The sequence below is a fragment of the Geotrypetes seraphini genome, chromosome 5 (assembly GCF_902459505.1).
Source record: "Geotrypetes seraphini chromosome 5, aGeoSer1.1, whole genome shotgun sequence".
Taxonomy (NCBI): Eukaryota; Metazoa; Chordata; class Amphibia; order Gymnophiona; family Dermophiidae; genus Geotrypetes; species Geotrypetes seraphini.
Genome location: NC_047088.1, coordinates 240,731,324 through 240,756,045, shown reverse-complemented (window position 1 = coordinate 240,756,045; position 24,722 = coordinate 240,731,324). Strand labels below are relative to the sequence as shown.

The 24,722-nt window shown below is 44.8% G+C and overlaps 1 protein-coding gene across 2 annotated transcripts in view; it reads right to left on the bottom strand.

Annotated features, from left to right (window-relative positions):
- Window positions 1-24,153, bottom strand: part of DPP10 (dipeptidyl peptidase like 10) — a 709,461-nt gene extending 685,308 nt beyond the window's left edge. For both annotated transcript variants that reach the window (XM_033946860.1, XM_033946861.1), the window contains exon 1: window positions 23,355-24,153. In XM_033946860.1, the coding sequence (XP_033802751.1) occupies window positions 23,355-23,414 (60 nt within the window). In that variant the 5' untranslated portion in view covers window positions 23,415-24,153. The remainder of the gene's footprint in view (window positions 1-23,354) is intronic.
- Between the last annotated feature and the right edge of the window lie 569 nt (window positions 24,154-24,722).

Genomic DNA, 24,722 nt, shown 5'->3' with positions numbered 1-24,722 from the left:
TCTTCCTACGCTCCTGCCCCGTGCAGATCGCCATGAGGAAATGGCTGCTGTGAGTTCCCATAATCTCTCGAGACTATGACGGGAACTCCCTACAGCCATTTCCTCATGGCGATCTGCACGGGGCAGGAGCATAGGAAGATCGCTCCTGCCCTGAAAGCCCGCTAGACCACCAGGTAAGGCCGGGAAGGCGGCAGGGAGGTAAAAAATATGGGTTTTTTATTTTCCCCCTCCCCAGAAAAAAATCATGATTATGTGAAATCGCGAGTGCAGAAACCGCGAATGAGGAGGGGGAAGTGTAGTATAAAGTTTTTTTTAAAAAAGCAAATTGGAAGGGTTTGACGAGAAAAAATGACCGTCTGCCCTTTTAGGCCACTTTTTGAACATTTTTTTTCCTTTTCAAAACTGAGCCCCTTGGTCAATACTTACCCCCTCTTTTACTAAGGTACGCTAACCGATTAGTGCGCGCTAATGTGTCCATAGACTAATATGCACGTGTTAGCATTTAGCACGCGCTAATCGGTTAGCGCACCTTAGTAAAAGAGGGCCTTACTGTTTGAGGCAGCAGGAACCTCTTTTTATAAAAACTTGAATGAATTGCCATACTGAGTCACAACAAAAAGTCCAGCTAGCCCGCTATCCTGCTTCTAGTGCAATGCACGCTTCATTGGTCTGAGTGCAAAGGGTCTGCACTAGCTCCAATTGATTCAGAATGCGGCAGCATGACTAATAGACAGCCGTAAGTGATGCGATCACATCAAACCAGTTTTGCAAAAGTTTCTCTGGCTACCAGTACAATATAGGGTGAAGTTTAAAACTCCTTATTCTTTAGGTCTCTCAAAGGAAATGGTCCACAGTACTTGAAGAACAGGATCTCCCTCTACACATCTCCGAGGCCACCAAGGTCCTCCCAGGCAGTTTCCCTAACCCACCCTTTCTAAAGGACATCACACGATATGACGCCTACCAGCAAGCCTTCTCTAGAGTAGCCCCCACACTCTGGAATACACTTCCTGAAAGCCTTTGCTTAACACAATGTCTTGCAAACTTTCTGGCCGGCGGCACACGAAACCCAGTGCCCTGGCCGGAAGGCACCCTGAAGTGCGTGGCTGTCGACGTGATGATGTCATGCACATACGCGACATCATCACGCTGACGTCCTTGCATGCTCAGAGGGTCATTTGGCCGCGACCCGCTTTGGTGGAGGGATCCGGGAGGTGTGGGGAGAGGAGGAGAGACACCGGCCAGGAAGAGAGCCATCTGCGCCGGCTGACTTCTCGCCACGAGAGTCAGCCGGCATGAATGCCCCTCCTCCTTGCCAGTGTGTCACAGCACACCTGAAATTTTAGGAGGCACACTGGTGTGCTGCGGCACACTGGCTTAACACAAGAGTTTTTCTAACTTCAGGAAGCAGATGAAAGCTTGGCTCGTCAACTAGACCAGTGTTTTTCAACCTTTTTACACCTATGGACCGGCAGAAATAAAATAATTATTCTGTGGACCGGCATTGGTTCATGGACCAGCGGTTGAAGAACACTGGGCTAAGTCCCCGCCCATCTCTACCCAATCTCAACCCCAGACCCCACCCCCATAATAGCGCTAATTGCACCTTGCACGTCCAGTGCAACGTCAGAGAGAAGGCTTCCGGTTCAGGCGCAGGATGCCCGTAGGAGCCGCTGCCCGTGGCTTTGTGCACTGAATCAGTTAGGAAGAGGGAGCTGGCTCGAAGATAACACCGCATCGATCGCACCGTGGACCGACAGTTGAAGAACACTGTTTTGGGCCTGATGCACGTGCTGGCCCTGTGGACCGGCAGCAAATTTCTGTGGACCGGCACTGGTCCATGGACCGGTGGTTGAAGAACACAGAACTAGACCTATAATAGAAGAAGTAACTTGCTTGACACAGACACATGGAGACACACAGGCACATATGAGTGACACCATCGGCACAAGCTAAGCAGGACATTTATCCACTCCTACCCTCGCTGAGAATTTTTAAGCTCCATTCTGACCTCATATGCAAGCTCTTTAAATAAGACTTCTTATTTTCTTACTCCCGTTCCTCTGTCTTATCCATCTATATGCTCCATCTTTGTTCACATCCTCCAGTGGTTCTTAACCCTGTCCGGGGGGGGATCCCCAGCCAGTCGGGTTTTCAGGCTATCCCTAATAAATATGCATGAAAGAGATTTGCATATCATGGAGGAGACGGGCATGCAAATATTTCTCATGCATATTCATTAGGGATATCCTGAAAAGCCAACTGACTGGGGGTCCCCCAGGACAGGCTGGAGAACCACTGTCCTATGCTGTCAATTAAAATGTATCAACATTGTAATGTAGCATACTATTAGGAGCATTTCAACATACTAAGATGTCCAAATGGCATAAAAATGTCTTAAATCAGCACTTGGACGTTATCCTTGCTAAAACATCCAAGTGTCAATTTTTGAAACCTTTCTGGACATCTTGCAAGGTGTCCTAGCCGCTGTGCTTCCAAAAATAAAGGGGAGTATGTTGGAGGCATGTTATGGGCTGACTTTGGGCATGCTTAGGCATGGATGCCTTACCCAAGACATCCTCCAAACTGATCAGATGACCACTGGAAGATTAAGTAATGACCCCCACACACTCCCCCAGTGGTAACTGACTTCCTCCCATACTAAAAAAAATCTGAAGGAAACAGTACATATCACCAGAGACATTTCCAGTCTAATGGGGGCGGGGAGGCACCAACTTATTTTCCCATCAAAATTCAAATTTGTGAACAACAGACTGTCCTGTTCCCATTCAGGTCAGTGGACCCACTATTTATAAAGACAAATTGCAGACCTCACAGCATACCCTGAAGAAAGCCACAGCATGATGGCTGAAAGGTCTTCTAACTGAAAGTTGCAGTGAAACCAGGAAACCTGCAACAAACAAGTACATAGGGGGGGGGGGGGGAGTGTGGTGCAGTGGTTAAAGCTACAGCCTCAGCACCCTGAGGTTGTGGGTTCAAACCCACGCTGCTCCTTGTGACCCTGGACAAGTCCCTTAATCCCCCCCATTGCCCCAGGTACATTAGATAAATTATGATCCCACCAGGACAGATAGGGAACAATGCTTGAGTATCTGAATAAATTTATGTAAACCGTTCTGAGCTCCCCTGGAAGAACAGTATAGAAAACTAAATAAATAACGTGAACAGTTTCAACCTCTGATAACCAGAGCTGGTATTGTGATGTCATAATGCCTCATTCCACCAATGCCTAAGAGCCAACCTCATCAGTGATGTCACAATGGCTTCATTGTACTAGACTTAGCTCACTTCTAATACATTTTGATTTCTAGAGTGGCGCAATGGTTAAAGCTATAGCCTCAGCACCCTGAGGTTGTGGGTTCAAACCCACGCTGCTCCTTGTGACCCTGGGCAAGTCACTTAATCCCCCCATTGCCCCAGGTACTTTAGATAGATTGTGAGCCTGCAGGGACAGAGAGCGAAAACTGCTTGAGTACCTTGAATAAATGCATGTAAACCGTTCTGAGCTCCCCTGGGAGAACGGTATAGAAAATTGAACAAATAAATATCTGTCTCTAGAACAGCAGCATCTGGTATGAGAAATCTTAGCAGAGCATCACACAGGTGTCTTAAATAGACTGGTGAGTGGGCTAGTGAGCTACGGTGGAAAGTGTGAGCCCACCAAATCTCTACTATACTGCCATATAGGTGCCACCTGCAGCCATATGGCTATTAGGGTGGTAGACAGGTGGGTATAGTAGGTTTGGAGGGTTCACCATACATTAGAAGGGAGTTATGATGAGATATACCTCTGGCACCCTTTATATGAAGTTCACAGCAGGTGCTCTATTGACATGTCTCTGTGGCTAGTCCATTAAGATGCCGACCCCTCTCATGTCCAAATGATCTGGATATGGACGTTTTGAACTTGGACAGTTTTGTGGTCAAAAATGGCAAACAAAGTTGACCATCCTAAAGTTGGCTGTCCTGGTGGCCAAGACGTTTAGTGGTGTTGCCAGTTTCAAAAATGGCCATTTCTCCGCTTAGGACTCTGGACTTCTTGCGGGAAATGTCCAAAAGTCAGACTTAGACGTCCTTTCAAAAATACCCCTCCACTTCCCACATTGATTGCAATTTGAATATTTTTACTGCTGAAATTGTCTACTGCTTATGCTTGACGTTACTTATTCTTGCTGTATACCTAGCTTCAGCAAATTCCTTCAGAAAGGCAGCAAATAAATCCTAATAAATATATAATAGTGGCCAATCCCGGCCAAGTACCTGGCAGGACCTTAGAAGAAGATATCAAGATACCACGCTACTGACCTTAAGGGATGAGCAGTGCCATTCCCCTCATCTACCTTAATAATAATTTATGGACTTTACCTCTAGGAATTTATCCAGACCATTTTAAAACACAGCTACGTTAACTGCTTTTTACCTCTCCCTCGAGCAGACCTCTTGCACAGAGCTCTAAAGTCCGTGCTCGTAAATCTGAGAGCCACAGCCCGAGATGGATTTGCCAGGGTCCAACAGAGCTGAGCGGCAGCAAGACCTGACAGCAGGCAGAGAAAGTGCAGCCAGAGAAGAGACATATTTAAAAGAACGAGCAGGAGCAAATGAAAGTGGTAAATCAGGCCCCTCTTCTGGAGGCATTGTTCTTCTTAGTAATGGGGATACTTATGTCAATGGCCAAACAAATCAGACTGGTTTTTATGCCACATGCAGTGATGTGTTGAAGATAGAGATATAACAGCAGAAATGCTAGCTAAGCACCAAAGTGATACCTCAGCCGCAAACTGCTGTGCACTGCCCATGTAGAAACAATGGATTTGTTCCTGATCCAGACTTCTCCTCAGGCCAGCTGTGGCTACGTATACTGGCAATGCAGCATTTGCAGGGTCGGATAAACGAAGTATGTAATCACTTCGCAGTTAGCCAGATGTGCGGACCTCTTACTAAACCATGTTGTGCAGTTAAGGCCTAATTCTATATATACAATCCACAAATGCCGCTGAGAGGGCACACAGCACCAGCCGCAAGCCCAAAGACAAGAGGCAAAGGACTGAGGATCCACAACACAAAACGAGAGTGTCCACAAGCACACAAAATGGATCCAGAACATTTGCCAGTCGGTTTTTCCATTGGATTATCCTTCGGCTTCACTTCAAACTCCCAAGGAATCACCCGTAGTTTTGGAGACAAGACCCCTGAGGAAGGCGATTTTTGCCAAAACACGGCCCGTGTTGGGTCCAGGCTCCAGTGTATATTTGTTGGTTACTTAATAAAGTAACGGGGTAACAGTAGACAGATGTTGCACTCTTCAGATGCAAATCAACAAAATCACACAAAAAGCGTTCTTTACCATGCGCATCCTTCGCAAAATTAGAAAATTCTTTGGCAAAGAACAATACAGACTCATAGTTCAATCCCTAGTCCTAAGTCTAATGGACTATTGCAATATCCTCTACCTTCCTTGTCCCACATACCTAATAAAACAACTACAGACCGTCCAGAACACTGCCCTCAGACTGATCTATTCCCTTGGAAAATTTGACCACATCACCAACGCCTTCCTAGATTCACACTGGCTTCCAATACAAGCCCGCATCCAATTCAAATTATACTGCATATTATTCAAAACATTAAACGGAACGGCACCCTCCCACCTAAACAACCGCCTAAACTGGAACCTCTCTTCCAGACAGAGGAGAACCCAGTCCTATTTCTCCTACCCCTCTTTTAAAGGAACTAAACGCAAAAAGATGTACGACAACTTACTTGCAACACATGCAGCTAAATTGGACCCCTCCATCACCAACCTACTGACAACTTCAACTGACCTCAAAGCTTTTCGAATAGAAATCAAAACCATACTATTCAAGAAATTCATCCTAATTTCCTAACCCCCTCTCTTTTCCCCTCTCTCCCCCTCTTAATATCCTCCCTTTAAAACATGATTTAGACCTAACGCCTCTAATTGTATTCCTCTTCCAGCTATTGTTTTGATGTATTAGGCCCAACGTCTTTAATTGTATTCCTCTTCCTGGAAATGACCAGTTATCTTTTTGATGTAATCCGCTCAGAACTGCAAGGTACGAGCGGAATAGAAGTCATTAATGTAATGTAATGTAATGTAATGTATTATTTATCTCCTGGTTCCATGTTCTGGTTCCATTTTGTGTGTTTGTGGATACTCTAATTCTATATATAACACTAAAAATTGCATGTGGAAATTTGGGTGGCCATTTTCTGAACAGAGACTGTATAGAGAAGGATCACTCCTGCCCCGACGTACCGCTGGACCATCAGGAATGTTTGGATGGGACCCGGAAGGAGGCAGGAGACGAGCGTAAGGGGGAAAGGGGTGGTGCAGATCCAGCCAGGACAGGACACAGGAAAGATTGTTCCTATCTCAGCTCATCGTTGGACCACCAGGGCTCAGCTCTCTCTCTCTCTGACATTACTTCCTGGTCCCATGACCAGGAAGTGACATCAGAGGGAGAGCCAAGGCCAGCACGAGCAGGAGGTTGGAGTTGCTGCTTGCTCTGGGGAAGGAGTGTGGTGGGGGGATGCAGAGAAGAGGAGAGGTGTTGGTGCCCCCACCAAGATGGCACCTGGGGTGGTCCACCCTCACCCCCGCCTCCCTCTTACTACACCACTGTGTACAGAGTGACCTAGAATGCGAGTCTTCCAGGGACCAGAAAATACCTTCTGCATCTGAATGTAACTTGCCTTGAGATACGGGTCTAAGCTAAATCCTAAGGGGCCAGTATTCCAAGCAATTTATCTGGCCAGGAGAGGCTCCTGGCTAGTTAAGTTGCTTGTGCAAGGCTATCTACTGAAATATTCAATGACACTGAGCCAATTAGTTCTACTGACTATCAGCACTGACTGTTAAAGCTATAGCTTGTGAGCAGACCTAGTGTTGAGCCTGCTCTTATGTGGCTAAGGTCTATAAAATACTGAATGGAGTGGAAGGGGCAGATGTTTGCATTTTCCAAAAATACTAGAACTAGGAGACAGATATTCAATGCCAGTGCCTGGACGTGGCCTAGTGTTGACTATCTGAGCATAGTGCCAAAAAATGCTGGCAACTGCTGGCTGAATATTACCGCTAAATAAGAGACGCTTGCTGGTACGCGTTTTGCTCATTTGTACATCTGGATTGATAAGATCATGTGAGACCCCCCAAAAAAATCTGTCTCAGAGCGGAGGACTAGCTCAGTGGATGGTGCAGTAGCCCGAGGACTTATGGGGAACTGGGCTTGGTTCCCACCGCGGAACCTTGTAATCCTCAGCGAGTCACGTAACCCTCCATTGGCCCAGGTTCAAAAACTTTCAGGTCCTTTTACTAAGGTGCGGCAGCCGTTTTAGTGCACGCTAACGCATGCAAACGCGTCCATTATATCCTATGGACGCATTGGCGCCCGTTAGCGTTTAGCGCGCTAAAACGGCTACCGCACCTTAGTAAAAGGAGTAGTAAATGTATACTGCTTTGGTTGTACCACAGAAAGGCGCTACAATGGAACCTTGGTTTGCAAGCATAATTCGTTCCAGAAGCATGCTCGTAAACCAAAGTGCTCTTATATCAAAGCAACTTTCCCCATAGGAATGAATGGAAACATGGGCGATTCGTTCCACATCCCAAAAAGACCCCCACCCCCAAGGCCACTGGCGCGCGCTTCCACCCCACCTCACCACATCCCCAAAAGACCCCCTCACCCCCGTGGCCACTGCTGTGCTTCCACCCCACCCCCAAGAACCGACATCATCCGCCCGCCCAAAACCCTTATCACGATCGGGCACCAACACACAGCACCAACACACAGGACGTGCCGGTGTCGAAAGAGCCTGCCGCCTGCTGGTGATCTCTGCTGGGCCTTGAGCATCTATGCATGCTCAAAGCCTTCTGGTTCCCGCTCTCTTCAAGATTCTAATGAGATTCTCGGAAACCATTAAAAACCAATTTCACGGTTTTGTAAAAAAGGGGAGGGGGCTAGGAGCATCAGAGCAGCGCACAGCATTCAGCACGCCAGCCGACGCTAAAAACTGCTTTCGTGGTTTTGTAAAAGGGGAGATTAACTCTTTAACTGGCAGATGGTGAAAACGGCTGATTTATGTAACTTGATGTTGAACGAGAGCAACCGTGCCAAGTAACAGGTGATGCAGATCTCCCGTAAGAGCCATAGAAGACACATGTTGCTTCTGAGCAACAATGTCAAATAAAGGGTTAAGAAAGAGGAGGTTTGGAGGAAGTGGTGCTAGTACATAAAAGCATTCCTCTTTAGAGATGCCTAACCATAGCTTAGTCGACCAATCACAGCCCTCCCTTTATTATCCCTATCTCTTCCTACTAGTTGGATCCTGAAGGCACACACAGTTGCCCTAGTGTTCTTCCCTCACATCTTCTATATTGCAAACTGTAGTTCAACCCCCCCCCATCACTCTCATGTTGGTATCACACTCATAAAACCCTCTCCCTTTTCCTAAGTTTTAGATTGTAAGCTGCTTACAAGGTTCCCACTGTTGTGGGATTCCAGATCTTTCATAAACTTGAAACTAATGATGGTAGCAGGCTTATTCCAAGCTAGATAACGCTGGAGGAGGGGATAAGCATGCAGAGGTATCCAGAAAGATTCAGTGGAGAATCTTTGGTGTGATTGGAAACTATAGAGTGGCAGATATGATGTTGACTAAATGAAGAACTGGAAGGGAGAGCGTGCGGACTGAAGCTTATGATATTGTGCCTACGAGGTGGGGGAAGAATAACATAACATAACATTGTGCTTATTGACCGCGCAACCAGAAGTTCAACGCGGTTTACAAAAAGTTATAAAAGTATAGGTAATAATAATAAAATAACTTTATTTTTATATACCGCCAGCTATCTTGCGACTTCTAGGCGGTTTACAATAAAAGAGATTGTGAATACAATAAAGAAAATGTAAATACAATAAAGAGAGGCTTTACGTACAATGAATTAAGGAGTTTAGCAGTGTACATCTCAATACAATGAAGAGAAACTTTACGTACAATGAATTAAAGAGTATAGCAGTATACTTCTCGTACAATGACTTAAAGAGTAAAGCAGGCTACATCTGATAATATTAATAATGTTAACAACAGTTTGTGTGTTGCAAGGCCCGGAAGTGCCAAGCTGTTTGCTCAGAAGTAGAAATATTCCGTGACTTGAATAGAGTGTTCGTAGTTAGTGATTAGGGGTTGGGGTTAACAGTTTGCAAGTTTAGTTATGTGATGGTGTTACGAGGGGGTTGTTGTTCCGGTTCGTTGCCTAGGTGTTTCAAGAATAGGTAGGTATAGACCACTACCCAGGCAATGGGCCTGATGGGCCACCGCGGGAGCGGACCGCTGGGCAGGATGGACCTATGGTCTGCCTCAGTGGAGGCAACTTCTTATGTTCTTAAACATGTTACATGAAATAAGATGATTCATTAAACAGTCAAATATTTAGAAAAAAAAGATAGGTTTTCAATCGTTTTCTAAAATGGCCTTAGGAATGGGTAGTAAGCAACCATATTTGGAATTCGTTGTCATGAAGAGCTGCCTGAGATGCCAAAGTATGATTTAGAAATTTCTTACTCCTGCAACCCTGGACAGATGGAAAATTAAACAAAGGATGAGTTCTTCTACTATGTCTGTATGATGCTAAAGAAAATCTATTGACTAAGTAAGAAGGAGCTGTACCATAAACAGCCTTGTAACAGAAACAGCCTCGTTTAAACAATACCCAGGCCTCCAATGCAATTCGCGATAAAAGGGTGTAACATGATCAAATTTCTTCAGGCCATAAATCATTCTGACCGCTGTATTCTGTGTTATTGTAAGTCTTGCTAATTCTTTCTTGGCGACTGTCAGATAATATTACAATAATCGAGAAGACTCAGTAGTAACAATTGAACCAGAAATCTAAAAGCCGTAAATTCAAAATAAAGATCTAATTGTTCGCAATTTCCATAACGTGAAGTGGCATTTACGCACTACAGCATCTATGAGGCAGGGGTAACTATTATGGCAGAATGAAAGGAGTGAATGAGCTCATGGGTGGAAAGAGAATTACAGGAAAAGCAAACAGTTGCTGGAACGAATGGAAGAGGTGCCAGTTGGTGAGAGGGTGGCAGAGGATGGTACACGAAAAGGAGGTTTGGGGAGGTGGAGAGGAGTGAAACTGACTCTTAAAATAACAAGCAGATTCATGTTCAGGGATTTTCTTTGCAATTTCAATTTATTCAGCATCGTGGACTCCCCCCCCCCCTCATATCCCCCCATAAAAGCTCAATATGATTTGCAGCAGCTTATAACTTTGCTACTGCAACACCACAAATGTACCTGATGTGCAGAATTTTTCAGCGCATTTGTCATCTTGCATAGTTTTGGGGAATGGCTTTGTAAATGCCAGGTTATGCAGGAAACACCGGGAAATAGCATATGTAATATTTGCACATGATTTTGCATACCATTTTCCATAGGTAATCCTGTTTACACTGGCCACTTTGTCAGAGCAGCAGAAAGAGAGGGGTCAAGCAAAAATCAGAGTCTTATAATTTCTGATTTATTTTGATCGTTCTGCTCTGTTTTGGAGAGATTTCATTTTAAATTTATTAACCTACGGCGTGTGAACAGAAATAGAGACACATTTTGCAAGTGAACATGAACAGAAGGAAAAAAAAATCCAACTGTTTTAAAGTGTTTATGATTTTGGAAGAGCCAAGCCACTGGGCAGTGGAGGAGAAACATGCTGCCAGAAAGTTTTTTAAAAAATGTTGGTTGCCACCATGGAACTATCTGGAAAGCGATGGGTGGTTAATAAGAAATTTCAACAGCATTATCCCCCGGATTCTACATAGGGTGACTAGATTTGGGTGCCAAAATTTGGGTGCCACCGATTTGGCTAACAAACTAATTAACATTGAAAACCAATTACTGACATTACCGTATATACTCAACTATAAACCAAGAGTTTATATCCAAGTATGGAATTGCTGTCTTTCCTTTCACTCTCCTCCCCTCCCTCCACAGGCACCAATAATCAAACCCCAGCCTGGCAGCAGCAGCCGTAGCTCCAGCCCTAGCAGGACACGCGTAGGAGCCGCCGCCTGCGGCTTCGTGCACACTGCGGCAGTGAGGAGGAGGGAGCCAACCAGAAGATAACACAATGAAAATGCCACATCATACCACATGCTGCATAAAACAGCCATGTGGGCCGAATTCGGCCCTCGGTCCTTGAGTTTGACACCTGTGCTCTAACCACTAGGCTACTATATGCAGATATGCATAAACCTGAGCCGATATGAATGCATCTATATTTTTTAAAAGCGGTCAGATCCAAAACTGGATGAAACTGGTAGATTACCCAAGTGAATTCAAGGTAAAAAGTCTGAAGACCCAAACCAGGATTTGAAAAGTTTGTGAAAATGTGTTTACATTGTGGTGTAGAGGAGAAGTGAATAGCAATGAGTGCCGAAAACTGTCATCAGTAAACCCGAAAAAAGGCATCTTCAAAGCAGCAGAATGAAGCCGACACATGGCTACACTCTTCAAGGAGAAACCAAGTGATTTTCTGATGCAAATATTCTGGGAAATCTTTCAGATCTGATAGAGGTGGCAAAAAAACACAATGGAATAAGACCAATTCACCAGAGTACACCATTTTTTTCTTATTTACCGAATAATATATGTGCATACAATTGAAAGTATGGAGTACGGTATTTGGAAAAATAAATTGTGTGACTTTGGCTATATGATCTTTTGAATTATGAATCTTATGGTGACATAAGAGAGGCAAATGATCGGCGAGGAAAACACAACAGGACAAAAAAAAAAAAAAAACAACAAATCACACAAGTATAAATTTATGAAGAACTTTAATCAGAACAGACCATATGCATGACGTGGCCACATTTTGTCCAAAGGCTGCGTCCAAAGCTCCCTCCCGCTAGATTTATAAGGCAGGAGCAATCAAAAATGCCATTACATGCACCGCGTCCAATGTGGGGGGAGCTGATGGCAGAGACATCATTATTTTATAAGTTCACTCTTTAGGGACAAGCTAGATCAGAAACCAGATGCACTTTCCTATGTAAAAAAAATATATCTATCTATTCGTGTTCTCCTTCATAATAACTAATTACAGACTTGAAGCAAAATCTAAGTCTGTTGAAGAGATACAAAAATTGTAAATGAGTTTGGCAGCTTGCCAGTTCTAAAATATATTAACAAAAAAAAAAAAAGTCTGTTCCAGTTGACTGATAGTTTGAGCCTAGAAAAACTTTCATAACAGCCTTGTTAGATTTAATAGTATATCTAAACAATTATAGTGATGAATACATTGGGAGGAAAGCTGCAGCTCATCAGATTTCTAAAAATGAATTAGAGAAGCCAGGATAAAAAGCTACAATAAGCATTCAGCTTTAGTTTAGCTCAGGGGTCTCAAAGTCCCTCCTTGAGGGCCGCAATCCAGTCGGGTTTTCAGGATTTCCCCAATGAATATGCACGAGATCTATGTGCACGCACTGCTTTCAATGCATATTCATTGGGGAAATCCTGAAAACCCGACTGGATTGCGGCCCTCGAGGAGGGACTTTGAGATCCCTGCTTTAGACCAAGGGTAGGGAACTCCGGTCCTCGAGAGCCATATTCCAGTCGGGTTTTCAGGATTTCCCCAATGAATATGCATGAGATCTATGTGCACGCACTGCTTTCAATGCACATTCATTGGGGAAATCCTGAAAACCCGACTGGATTGCGGCCCTCGAGGAGGGACTTTGAGATTCCCGGTTTAGCTTATCCAGCTTTATATGGCCCACATATTCTTACACACTTAGGTGGTTTATAGTACTCATATCCATCAGGGCAGGTCATCCTGAATAGGAGATCGCAGAACAAATGTCTATGAACTGCCCAAAAGTACATTTCCCCCTCCCTATTCACGGTTTCGACACTCACGGTGTCACATATTCGTGATTTTTTTTTTTTGGGGGGGGGAACCCCCATAGTTTAGGACGTTCCCGCCTCCCTCCAGCCTTCCTCCCGGCGCCCGGCCTTACCTGGTGGTCTAGCGGGCTTTCGGGGCAGGAGCGATCTTCCTACGCTCCTGCCCCGTGTAGATCACCAATAGAAAATGGCTGCCGTGAGCTCCCCGGTCGTAGTCTCGAGAGGCTACGGGAACTCACGGCAGTCATTTCCTAACTACTCTTACCACAACATCCGGCAACACGTTCCAGAGCTTAACCAATCTCTAAGTGAAAAAAAATATATTTCCTCCCGTTGGTTTTAAAAGTATTTCCCTGTAACTTCATTTAGGGCTCCTTTTACTAAGGTGCGCTGAGCGTTGTAGCGCGAGCTAACCGCACGCCAAATGCTAACACATGCATGTTAGTCTATGGATGCATTAGTATATTTAGCTTGCGCTAAAACGGCTAACGCACCTTTGTAAAAGAGGGGGGCTAGTCTTTCCTCATACGAGAGGAGTTCATCCCCCGTATCACCTTTGGTCGCTCTTCTTTGAACCTTTTCTAGTGCCGCGACCAGACGTGAACACAATACTCAAGCTGAGTTCGACCATGGAGTAGTACAGAGGCATTATAACATAACGTTGGCATTCACATTTCGTCACCTTCCGTCAACTTTTAATACATTTACTCTAATAAATCACAGACACTCTTTAACCGGAAAATGTTTGGCCGCAGCTTTTGTTTATAACCATTAACTCTTATATTGGTAACATTTCACCACAGTAAACACATCTGTTCCTGACGTATCTAAACAACTGACCCGTACAATTCTTTCTCTTCAATATCGGTTACCTTGAACTGTTAACTCGATCTTTCTCCTCTGTTAAGTTCATTCAGCCCATACCATCTTTTAATCTTTGTAAACCGCATAGAACTTCACGGTCCTGCGGTATATAAGCTGCTATTATTATTAAACCCCTCTTTAACCCCCCCTCCCCCCATGAGCCATTCGGTGACGAAACTAGCTCATCCCTTCAGGCAACTCCTTGCCACTTTCCCCATAGCATGACCCAAGGTATCGTCAGGTCACCCCCCCCCCCAACTCATGGCGGTGAGTAATTCCTTTATTTCCCCCATCACATGTATTCAATTCCCCTTCCAGCCACATCAAACAATATCCCCCATGTTTTATGTACACTTCCCTTTTTCCAGCTGCAACCGCCCCCTCCCCCCCACCAAATCACTCCCACCTCACCCCTTTACCCTATCCAAAATCCTCAGCTAACCCAGACCACCACAGGGAAGGAGGGCGGGAAACACTCCTTCAACCCTTCCTTCCTCACATCCACCCTCTCCTACCAAAACCCCAAAATGAATAAAACCGCCAAAAACCCCTCCGTCAAGATTCCAACCTCTACCCCTCTAACCAATCCCTATACTCCATTCAACTATCTCCCTTTCCTAACAACTCGATTTTCCCTTAATTGTTTTTCTTAATATAATAGATGTAACTTTTCCCCTCCTTCCCTTCTAATTATTGTTTGTCTTGTCTGACTTCTAATGTTTATATATATCGTATGTATTTTAACTTAACTTATTTTATTATTATGTACATCGCTTTGTATAATGATATAGCGATTCATCAAATATTTAATAAACCTTGAAACTATTTCCACCAATCCCACACCTCTTCTATCTTTCCTATTAATTCACCCTCCTTTCCCCCCCTACCCATAACCTTTTCTTCTCTTCCTCAGTTCAGCTAATATTATGACCCTGCCAGCTAAATCCGGCAGGATACTCTTCTTATAGATTATTCACTTATAGCCCACTTTTATCAAAGTCTTAGGGCTCCTTTTCCTAAGGTGCGCTAAGCATTTTAGCGCACATTAAATATTAGCATGCATGTTAGTCTATGGATGCGTTACTGGTTAGCATGCACTAAACACACGCTAAAACACATAGCGCCCCTTAGTAAAAGAGGGGGACAGTCTTGTTAATCATCCCTTTATAAATAATTCCTAGCATCTTGTTTGCTTTTTTTTTTTGGTTACCACCGCACATCGGGCAGATGGTCTCATCATATTGTCTTCAATGGCACCCAGATCTTTTTCTCGGACACGAACCCCCAAGGTGGACCCTGTATTCTTCCCAATAAACATCACTCTGCATTCGTCCACATTAAGGGCTCCTTTTACAAAGGTGCGCTAGCGGTTTTAGCGCACGCTTAGCGCACGCTAACATGCCGCAAGCGCTAGCTGCTACCGCCGCCTTTTAAGCAGGCGGTAGTTTTTTTGGCTAGTGCGCACCAATCATGTGCGTGCGCTAAAAACGCTAGCGCACCTTCGTAAAAGGAGCCCTAAATTTAATCTGCCATTTGGATGCCCACACCATCCTAAATTCAATAAGCATAGAATTGGCTAATGTATATGGTCTCATGTTTAGATGAGTGTACTATTAAAAATCCTATGTAACTGTTCAATTTCCTCACTGACATCAGGAAAGACTGACCCCCCCCCCCTCTTTTCCTAAGGTACGCCAACCGATTAGCATGCGCGCTAAACGCTAACACGTGCATGTTAGTCTATGGACGCATTAGTATTTAACGCACACTAAATCAATTAGCGTGCGCTAATTGGTTAGCGCACCTTAGGAAAAGAGGGGGGCGAGTTATTCCAATCAAAACGTACCACCCCCAGCTTGTTTAATGCTGACCCTTAATTCTAAGTGAAGTCAAAATATATACTGAATCTGTATCATTCTTCAGGACTTATATGAAACTATTAACAATTAGGGCAGTGCTTTTGTTAGTATCCATCTAGTTCAACAGCACACCTTAAAGGTTCAAAATACTAAGGGGTCCTTTTATCAAGGCGCGGTAGGGGTTTAATGCGCGGAATACCGCACGTTAAACCGCCTGCCACGCTAGTTGCTAATGCCTCCATTGACGAGGCGTTAGTGTTTTGGCTTGCCGCGGGGGTTAGCGCGTGATGACATGTCCGACGCGCTAACCCCCGTAGCGCGCCTTGATAAAAGGAGACCTGAGGGCCTGTTTTACGAAGCCGCGCTAGCAGCTGCGCTGCAGTAACAGCCCCGAAGCCCATAGAGATTTAAAGGGCTTCGGAGCTGTTGCCGTGCAGCATCCGCTAGCGTGGCTTTCGTAAGACAGGGGGTAAATCAGTTTAATATATAACATACATTTTTTTTTAAAAACCACTTTACAAAAGTAAAAATAAAAGCATGAAAAATCAGGGGAAGGGGGAAAGATTCAAAAATGACCCCAAAAGGAACTGAAAATTACTTTCAGTTACCATCAGTCCAACCTCTAACATTATCATACCATGAGAAGGAAGATTAGCTGAACAAGGCATTGCGGTGAGCAAAAATTCTCTGCCACGGAAACTAAGCAAGTTTTAACTAGGAGTCACCGAACTTCTACGATCAACTGGTTTGGTTTCCAGCAACAGGTCAACAGACACCAGTCGCGCCGAGATGTAATCCCATTACTGACCCTGATCAGTCAAAAAGAGCTGTTCCATCGGCAGTGAAGCCCGAGGCGGTAATTCTGCTAAACCTAATCTGAAACGAGTCTTTAAGAAAGCACCGATCACTTTTGCTGCAAAGATCATTTTTACTTTGATACACCAAGTACCTGTTTGTGGATTGGTGGAATAAATGAATGCTACAATAAATAAACTGCGAGTTATTTTAAACAGATTTTAGAGATACAATCTAAGAGTCAACAACTGTTGTGCTCTTGTTGCGTACTGTTGTGCTCTTGGTTGCTCTGTATTCTATTTCATCCCTCTGAAAGAAAGACTCTCTTCCGAACAAGCTACACATTGTGCCTGGCTCAGAAAAAAAAAAAAAAAATGAGGCTACAAAGTTCCTCTGATGCTCACAAGACCACAGAAAGACTAGCACACAACTGGCATATACTGCTTAATTCCATAAATGTGCTAAAAATTGTATGTGGAAATTTGGGCATGTGCCAAGTGCTGCATGCAATCTAATTGAACAAACCGGTTAGCACTGAAAATTGGGCGCGAATAACCATTCACTGCCACTAATTGGGAACAATTAAAAAAAATTACATGCATGCATATTTAACATAGTAACATAGTAGATGACGGCAGATAAAGACCCCAATGGTCCATCTAGTCTGCCCAAACCTGATTCAATCTAAAAATTTGTTGGGTTTTTTTTAGGGCCTCTTTTACAAAGGCACGCTAAGTGTTTTAGCGCAGATTTAGCGCACGCCGATTCAACGCCTGCGCTGGCCGCTAATGCGTCCATAGGATAACATGCACGCGTTAGCGTTTAGCGTGTGATAATACTGAGTGCGCGCTAAAAGAGGGGGTTAGGCGCCAGGATCCATGTGGAAATTTTACACGCAGCTCCAAGAAAGGGACACGGCTATCGGAAGGCCATTGAGCAAACTGGGGGGGGGGGGGTAATTTATGTGCACTGTCCTAGAACAAGGGGGATCTGAAACTACTGTAAGTGCAAGAATTTACACCAGAGTTTAGTTGGTGAAAATCTTCATGCCTAAAGTTAGGCGAGGCTCCCAGCACCAAGTGCTATTCTATACACAGCACTTTGAAAGACGTTTTTTTAGCGAGTACCAATTTTTTCCATAACAAAACAGTAGGACAATAAAACTTATATATAAGCAAAGGAAATGTGACCACGTCACCCCTCTTTTGAAAGAAGCACACTGGCTACCCATTACACATCGTATCACTTACAAAACTCTCATGTTGGTCTTCAAAATCAAATCTTCCCGTCAATCATCTTTTCTTGACAAACTTCTTATCCCGTTCTGCCCATCACGGACTCTTAGATCTGCTGACCAGAATTTACTATCCGTCCCTTCTATAAAGGCATTCTTCTATACTAGGAAAACTAACTTTTCAGTAGTCGCTCCTACTCTATGGAACGCCTTGCCTTCCCAACTTCGTCAGGAAAAACTTATTGATAATTTCAAGACTAATCTGAAAACCTTCTTATTTCAAGACGCATTTTATTGCTCACGAATCTCCCGTTTCCAATTCACCCAACCGCTTTAATGAAGCGACCTCACTCCCTTCTGTTCCTTCCCTCCCTCTCATATTCAAAACTTATTTTTTTCTCTCTTTTCTTTTACACTCTTTTCACCACTAATGATGTAACTTTCCCCCTCCCTCCCTCGTCAACCCCACTTTCATGTCTGTCATTGTCAATGTCTTTAATTGTTCACTTCCCCTTTTGCTCTTTTATTTAGTTTTACAATCTACAAGCATAATTTTACTGTATTTTATCTTTTATTGTAAACCGGTTGATGGTCGGTATATTAAAAATCAATAAACTTGAAACTTGGAAACTTGACATCAATATTTAAGCCTTCACTCAAGCTAGCTAACTGCAAGTCACGTAATCATTTCCGATTAATTATACCCCCAAATTTCTAGATAACATTCTCATTCCATATGCCCCCCTCTCGTTCTCTGATCAACCAATTCAAATCTCCTCTCTATCTTTTCAATGCGACAAATTATAGACGACTCTACCCGTTCCTCTATCTTTTCGGTAACCGCCCCAGAACTATGGAATTCAATGCCAAGCCATTTAAAGGAAGAATCCTTACTTGATCATTTCAAATCCAACTTTAAAACCTTTTTTTGTTTAGGCGACGCGTTTGAATTATAATTTATTTTCCCTTCGCACAACCAGGACCCCCTTTCGTCTCCCTTTCCTAACACACTATTCTATTTCTCCCCAGTAACCTCATGTTTCGCCCTATAAATATGATGTAGCACTATCATCGTTTATTGTCTTTGAATTTAACTGCATATCTGTCTTACAAAATGCTAAAACTGTACGCCGCTTAGAAGTGTGATAAGCGGGATAATAGATTTTAATAAGACTTGCAACTTGTAAACTTGAATTTCTCGCATGCTATCTGCAAGCCTGAAAGCTATCAGAACCGTGCGCATTCAGGTACACTTGGGGCTCCTTTAACGAAGGTATGCTAAGGCTTTTAGCGCATGTACAAAATTACCACCCGCCATTGCGCGCGTTCCTTTTCAGCAGGTGGTAGATTTTTTGGCGACCGCATGGTAATTTTGTGCGTGTGCTAAAAACCCTAGCGCCCTTGGTATTTTTCAATCCCTGGAGGGCTCACAATCTGAGTTTGTACCTGAGGCAGGGGAGGGTTATGTGACTTGCCCATGATCTTCATCAATCCCCCAACTAATGCCTGCACCAGCATGGATACATATCCCCACGAGTTTATATCTTTGGTTTGCAGTTTAAGATGGTGGGGTTTCTGTGCGTATGCGAGTTGAACAGTGCCACATGCTTCTTAAACTTTTGGGATTGCCCAATTCCGCAAACATAAGAACATAAGAACATAAGCAGTGCCTCCGCCGGGTCAGACCATAGGTCCATCATGCCCAGCAGTTCGCTCCCGCGGCGGCCCAAACCTGTCTGAATCACCAGAAGGGGCCCCCTTGCCACCTTGGTTTCCCATTTAAGTCCTATCTTCCCATCGAAGTCCTAACCCTCCGGTCTTGCACATGCACGACCTGGTCGGGTTTCTATACTTATTTCCTGGATACTTCTCTCAGTATCCCACGATCCCTTTATCCCTCAGGAATCCGTCCAATCCCTGTTTGAATCCCTGTACCGTACTCTACCTGACCACTTCCTCCGGTAGCGCATTCCAAGTGTCCACGACCCTTTGGGTGAAAAAAAACTTCCTTGCATTTGTCTTGAACCTATCTCCCTTCAGTTTCTCCGAATGCCCCCTCGTACCTGTTGTCCCCTTCAGTCTGAAGAATCTGTCCCTATCCACCCTCTCTATGCCCCTCATGATCTTGAAGGTCTCTATCATATCTCCCCTGAGCCTCCTTTTTTCCAGAGAGAAGAGCCCCAGCCTATCCAACCTCTCGGCGTATGGGCAGTGTTCCAGCCCTCTTACCAGTTTCGTTGCTCTCCTTTGGACTCTCTCAAGTACCGCCATGTCCTTCTTGAGGTATGGCGACCAATACTGAACGCAGTATTCCAGATGTGGACGCAACATCAGTTCCCAATGTGGCGTTAAAACCTTACCCTACTGGAGTGAAAGTGGAAAGAGCATTCACACACCAACTTTGAGTGTTTCCTCTGGCAACAAAAAAATCAGAATCAGAGTGGCTTTGTCTAAATAAATGCCAGTATTGCATATATTTAAATGGCTAATGTTAGGAAAGCCAGTCTCCGTCATAATGAAAGCATAACTTTTTTTTTTTTCCTACAGTTGCAGTAGGTTTCTTACAGCTATACTATACGATGCTTCATTTATATTTTGCTGGTAATATAAGAAAATAAATGTATACAAGAGGAGACTGCGAGGGGACATGATTGAGACTTTCAAAATACTGAAAGGCATCGACAAAATAGAGCAAGAAAATAAATTAATTACATTGTCCAACGTGTCACGGACAAGAGGACCTGGACTGAAGCTAAGGGGGGATAAGCCCAGGACAAATGTCAGGAAGCTCTGCTTCACCCAGCCAGTGGTGGACACCTGGAATGCTCTCCCAGAAGAGGTAATTGTGGAATCCACCGTTCTAGGATTCAAAAGCAAATTAGATGAACATCTCCTTACGAGAGGCATAGAGGGATTTGGGTGACTAAAACTACATCAGGTGTACACCTGACTGGGCCTCCGCTTGTGCGGATCACCGGACTCGATGAACCACGGGTCTGATCCGGAGATGGCAGTTCTTATGTTCTTATGCCAGTATTTATACATACAGTCAGAAACTAACCCCCTCTTTTACTAAGGTGCCCTATGCTTTTTAGCACGCGGTAAATAGCGCACGCTAAATGCTAATGCGTGCATGTTATCCTATGGACGCATTAGCGGTTAGCGCACACGTTGATTTAGCGTGCGCTAAACGCGTTTTAGCGCTCCTTAGTAAGAGGGTCTCAGTTTAATCTAGATTCTAGAGTATGCATCAGTTTATAAAAACTGTAACCACACAAAGATCCTTTACTATCACACAACTATCCCCCCCACCATAAAATATATACTGTATATATTTTTTTCTTTTCAACCTGCTGCACCAAAAATAAGGATGAGTGGTCACAGGCTAGTGAGCAGGGCCAGGCTTCCTCTTCTATCTATATGCTAGCTGATAATGGGAAGGGGAAAAACGCAGACCTCACGGACATTACGAACCTCGCGGATCTAGAACCGCACGTCCTTACAAATCTGAGGTCCGTGCATTGACAAGTCCGCCTTTTAGCTTATTCCACCTCTTTCCCTGTGTGCTCAGCTCAGGCCCCCGGCTCTGCCTTCCCTAATGGCTAAGGAGGGGGGAGGCGCACCGTGGCTTTTGCTAATTAGCCCGATCGTCCCTTCCTCCAGATCTCTCCCTCCGCGCTGATTCCGAGAGCCCCCGCGATATGACACTGGATGGCAAATAGCTGGGGTTTTTTTTTTTTTTTTTGGGGGGGGGGTTAAAAAATGTGTGCAAAGGTCTGCAGTGCATCTGACTTCACGGACCTCATGGATCTGAACTCCACATCCTTGAAAATCTGAGGTCCGCGCCACTTTTAGTCTCTGGCTCTGACAGACCTCTATGCCATTTTAGTCGCTGACGGATCCTAATGCTTTTCCCTCCCTATGCTGAGACTAAAAGTGGCACAGAGCTCAGGGCAAAAGTTTTGCCGCTCGTCTCAGCATAGGGAGGGAAAAGCATTAGGATCCGTCAGAGCTAAATTGTCACAGAGGTCTGTCAGAGCCAGAAACTACAAGTGGCACGGACCTCAGATTTTTAAGGACGTGCGGTTTTAGATCCACGAGGTCTGTAAGGTCCGTGTTTTACCCCTTCCCGCTGATAATCAAGGTTAAGAAATCATTACAAAAGAAACAGATAAATACAGTTTAAGGCATAATGCCGATTGCATTAGTCTTCGTGTCCTACTAATTATAAAATGCTTGTTTTAATAATTTTATGTTTTCATTAGTCATGATGGAGGTTGGTGGGTGAGGGGATTGTTTGTCCTATCATAAAATTGGATTATCTATGGTATCAGATCTGCAATTTTGCATATGCCACTTTGATGTTTATAGCTGATTCACACAACCCAAAAGCTTTTCATGTCAATTCCAAACCCTTTCTGGACGCTAAGCTGCGTTTTGGCTGCCCAGCTCTCTCTTTTGCCAATCGATATACCTTGCCAACTCTGACAGGCGCATCTAGCCACGTTTCTGAGAAAAAAAGAAAGAAAAAAAAAAGCAGCCAGCAGGCTGACGTTCGCCTCACACTCTATAACATGCAGCCCCTCTCTGCCCTGATCCTACACCATTAGAGGTTTCAGAAACACCCCAAAGCGGGAAGAAAACGGTTTTTAACAGCCAGACCATTCCCCCTCCAAGCTTATCATGCTCTTTTCATCCCTCCACTTCAAGCAACCAGCTGCAAAATTCACTGACAAAGAGAGGGGAAGAGAGAAAGAGAATGGATTTAGGGGGCTTTGTATACTGAGCATAGAGCACCACCTCTGGCAGGATCAGCCTGCATCTCTCGCTCAGGCTTTTTCCCTCTCCAGAGTGCCATAATTATCCAGTGACCTAACAGCGGGCAGCCTCTGCTTCTAACGGATGCAAAAAATAGGAAGCATAGCTCTGGTTCTTCACAATTTGGGAGAAAGCAATTCAGTCCGACACCTGAAGTATTTCGCTGAAAAGGCAAAGCAAAGGGGGGGGGGGTTGTCTGTTAAAGCTATGTGAGGAGTGGTTTTAGCAATATACTTAATATTCATAACCTACAGCAACATTTTTTTTTAATACAAATACTGTAGACTTTGTCCCTTCACCCCTCCCCCTTCCTGTAGCAAAACACTTCCCCAGGTCCCCCTGCATACAGCAGCCCAACAATTCAGCCTTGCTTAAAGGTCACCCAAATGCTGTCTAATCTGAAGGGGGGGGGAGGTTGCATGCACACAGCAAAGTAGCCGCATCGCCTAACCATCCTGCCCCAGCAAAGGACGGTTCTCACTTTTTGGGAAAACAGGACTCAGAATCAGCTTGCCAGTATGATTGCATTTTTTCCCCCCTTTGCATTCAACCCACCTCCTCCCCTATTTTGTTCAGGGAAGGGGGGGGGATTAGAGATGGAAAGAGACGCAGGACTCCAGGGACATCCCGCTGACCAGTCGCCCTCGAGGTTTTGCAGACATGCCAAGCCAGGGAATACTTCCCCAGCCCTTTGGTCCAACTTAAGCAAGAGTCTTTCTAAAGCCAAAACACGTCCCTGGCAAACCTACCTGGTTGCAAAATGTTTTCAAACACCTACAACCGGGAGGGAGAAATGCACATTAAAAAAAAGCCTTGCAAAAACTGTTTACCTGTTCCTGCTGAGCCTGGTTTCCCCTGCCCGTGCCCGGCTGCTCCTTCACGGCTGTCATGGTCGATGTATTGGGCTCACTTCCTCACTGTTAGTTCACTTGCCACGAATTGCATGTCAAGCTTTTCTTCTCCTTTCAAATCGTAGCAAGAACGAGCATCAGAAAAGGAAACCCCCCCCCCTCCCCCAGCCAGCAGCTTCTGCACAGATCCCTTCTCTGAACTGAAGATGCCGTTGAAAATACTACTAATCATTCAAGAAGGGAAGCGCAGAGGGCAAAGCCTGGCCACGGCGATCAGCCCTCGAAACGGTCTCGCCAGAGCCAGACGACCGCGATCGCCGACCGCCCTGCGCCTCGGTTGTGCTGGGGGTGAGGGGGGGGGGGGAATCACATGCTGCAGTCTGCAATGCCCGGCGCAGGCAGAGCTCCGCGCAGCCCCGGCTGAGGCAGGTGAAGCGCCGGCCCGGGATCCCCCCTCCACCACCTGCCGTTGGCGCAGCCGGGGTCCAGATAGAGCCTCAAGTTGGCTTCGCTCGTCGCGCGCTTAACAAAGCCGAGCTGGGCTGCTAGTCTGAGCGCAACGCAGCTGACGTCTAGCTCTTGCTTAAGCGGAGCGGAGCACGCCTTCGCTCCCCAGCCCGCTCTTGGGGGGGGGGGGGGGGTGGATTTGAAGCACGGCCAAAGCAAGACTTGTTGCTTCTAGAGTCTGAGCAGGAAAAAAAAAAAGGGGAAAACTTCAGTTCATAGTCTTGTCTTTCCCGGTCCTGCTACACTGGTTTTGGTCCAGCTGTTCCTTTGGCCAAGGTTTAGCTTGTAGGTTAAAAGAAAAGGGCACTGAGGTACCTATATGTAGTGCCTTCAATCAAAAAGGGGGGGGGGGGTCCATAAAACTAATAGCCCCTCGCCTGCCCTCATTCGCAACCCTCCCCCTTCACACTGTTGCAAGTGGTTCGATCAGGTTTTGCAATTCCCAGATGCTGCCTGAAAATAGTCTTTTCCTGCCTGTTTCACTGTGTTCTACCTTTTGCATACCTGGCTGCAGACTCTTAGGTTCGAGAAATGTTATTTACAATTTAGGAAAGGAAGATATATTTTTTTTTAATTTATTCATTTTATAAATATACCATTCCAGTATATGTATACAGAAAAAAAGAGAGATTAGGACACAATTAAACAGGAAACAGAATCAAAAGGTAAATAAAACTCCTTATGGATTTAACAATCTCTCTAATAAAGCCCACAATATGGGAGAAGCAATTCAGATTCCATCATGGGAAATTGATAAATATCAAGGAAATATACAATAAAGCTGTATTAATAAAACGGTGTTACATCTTCTACATAAGGACTAAGTTCGCAGGGGGGGAG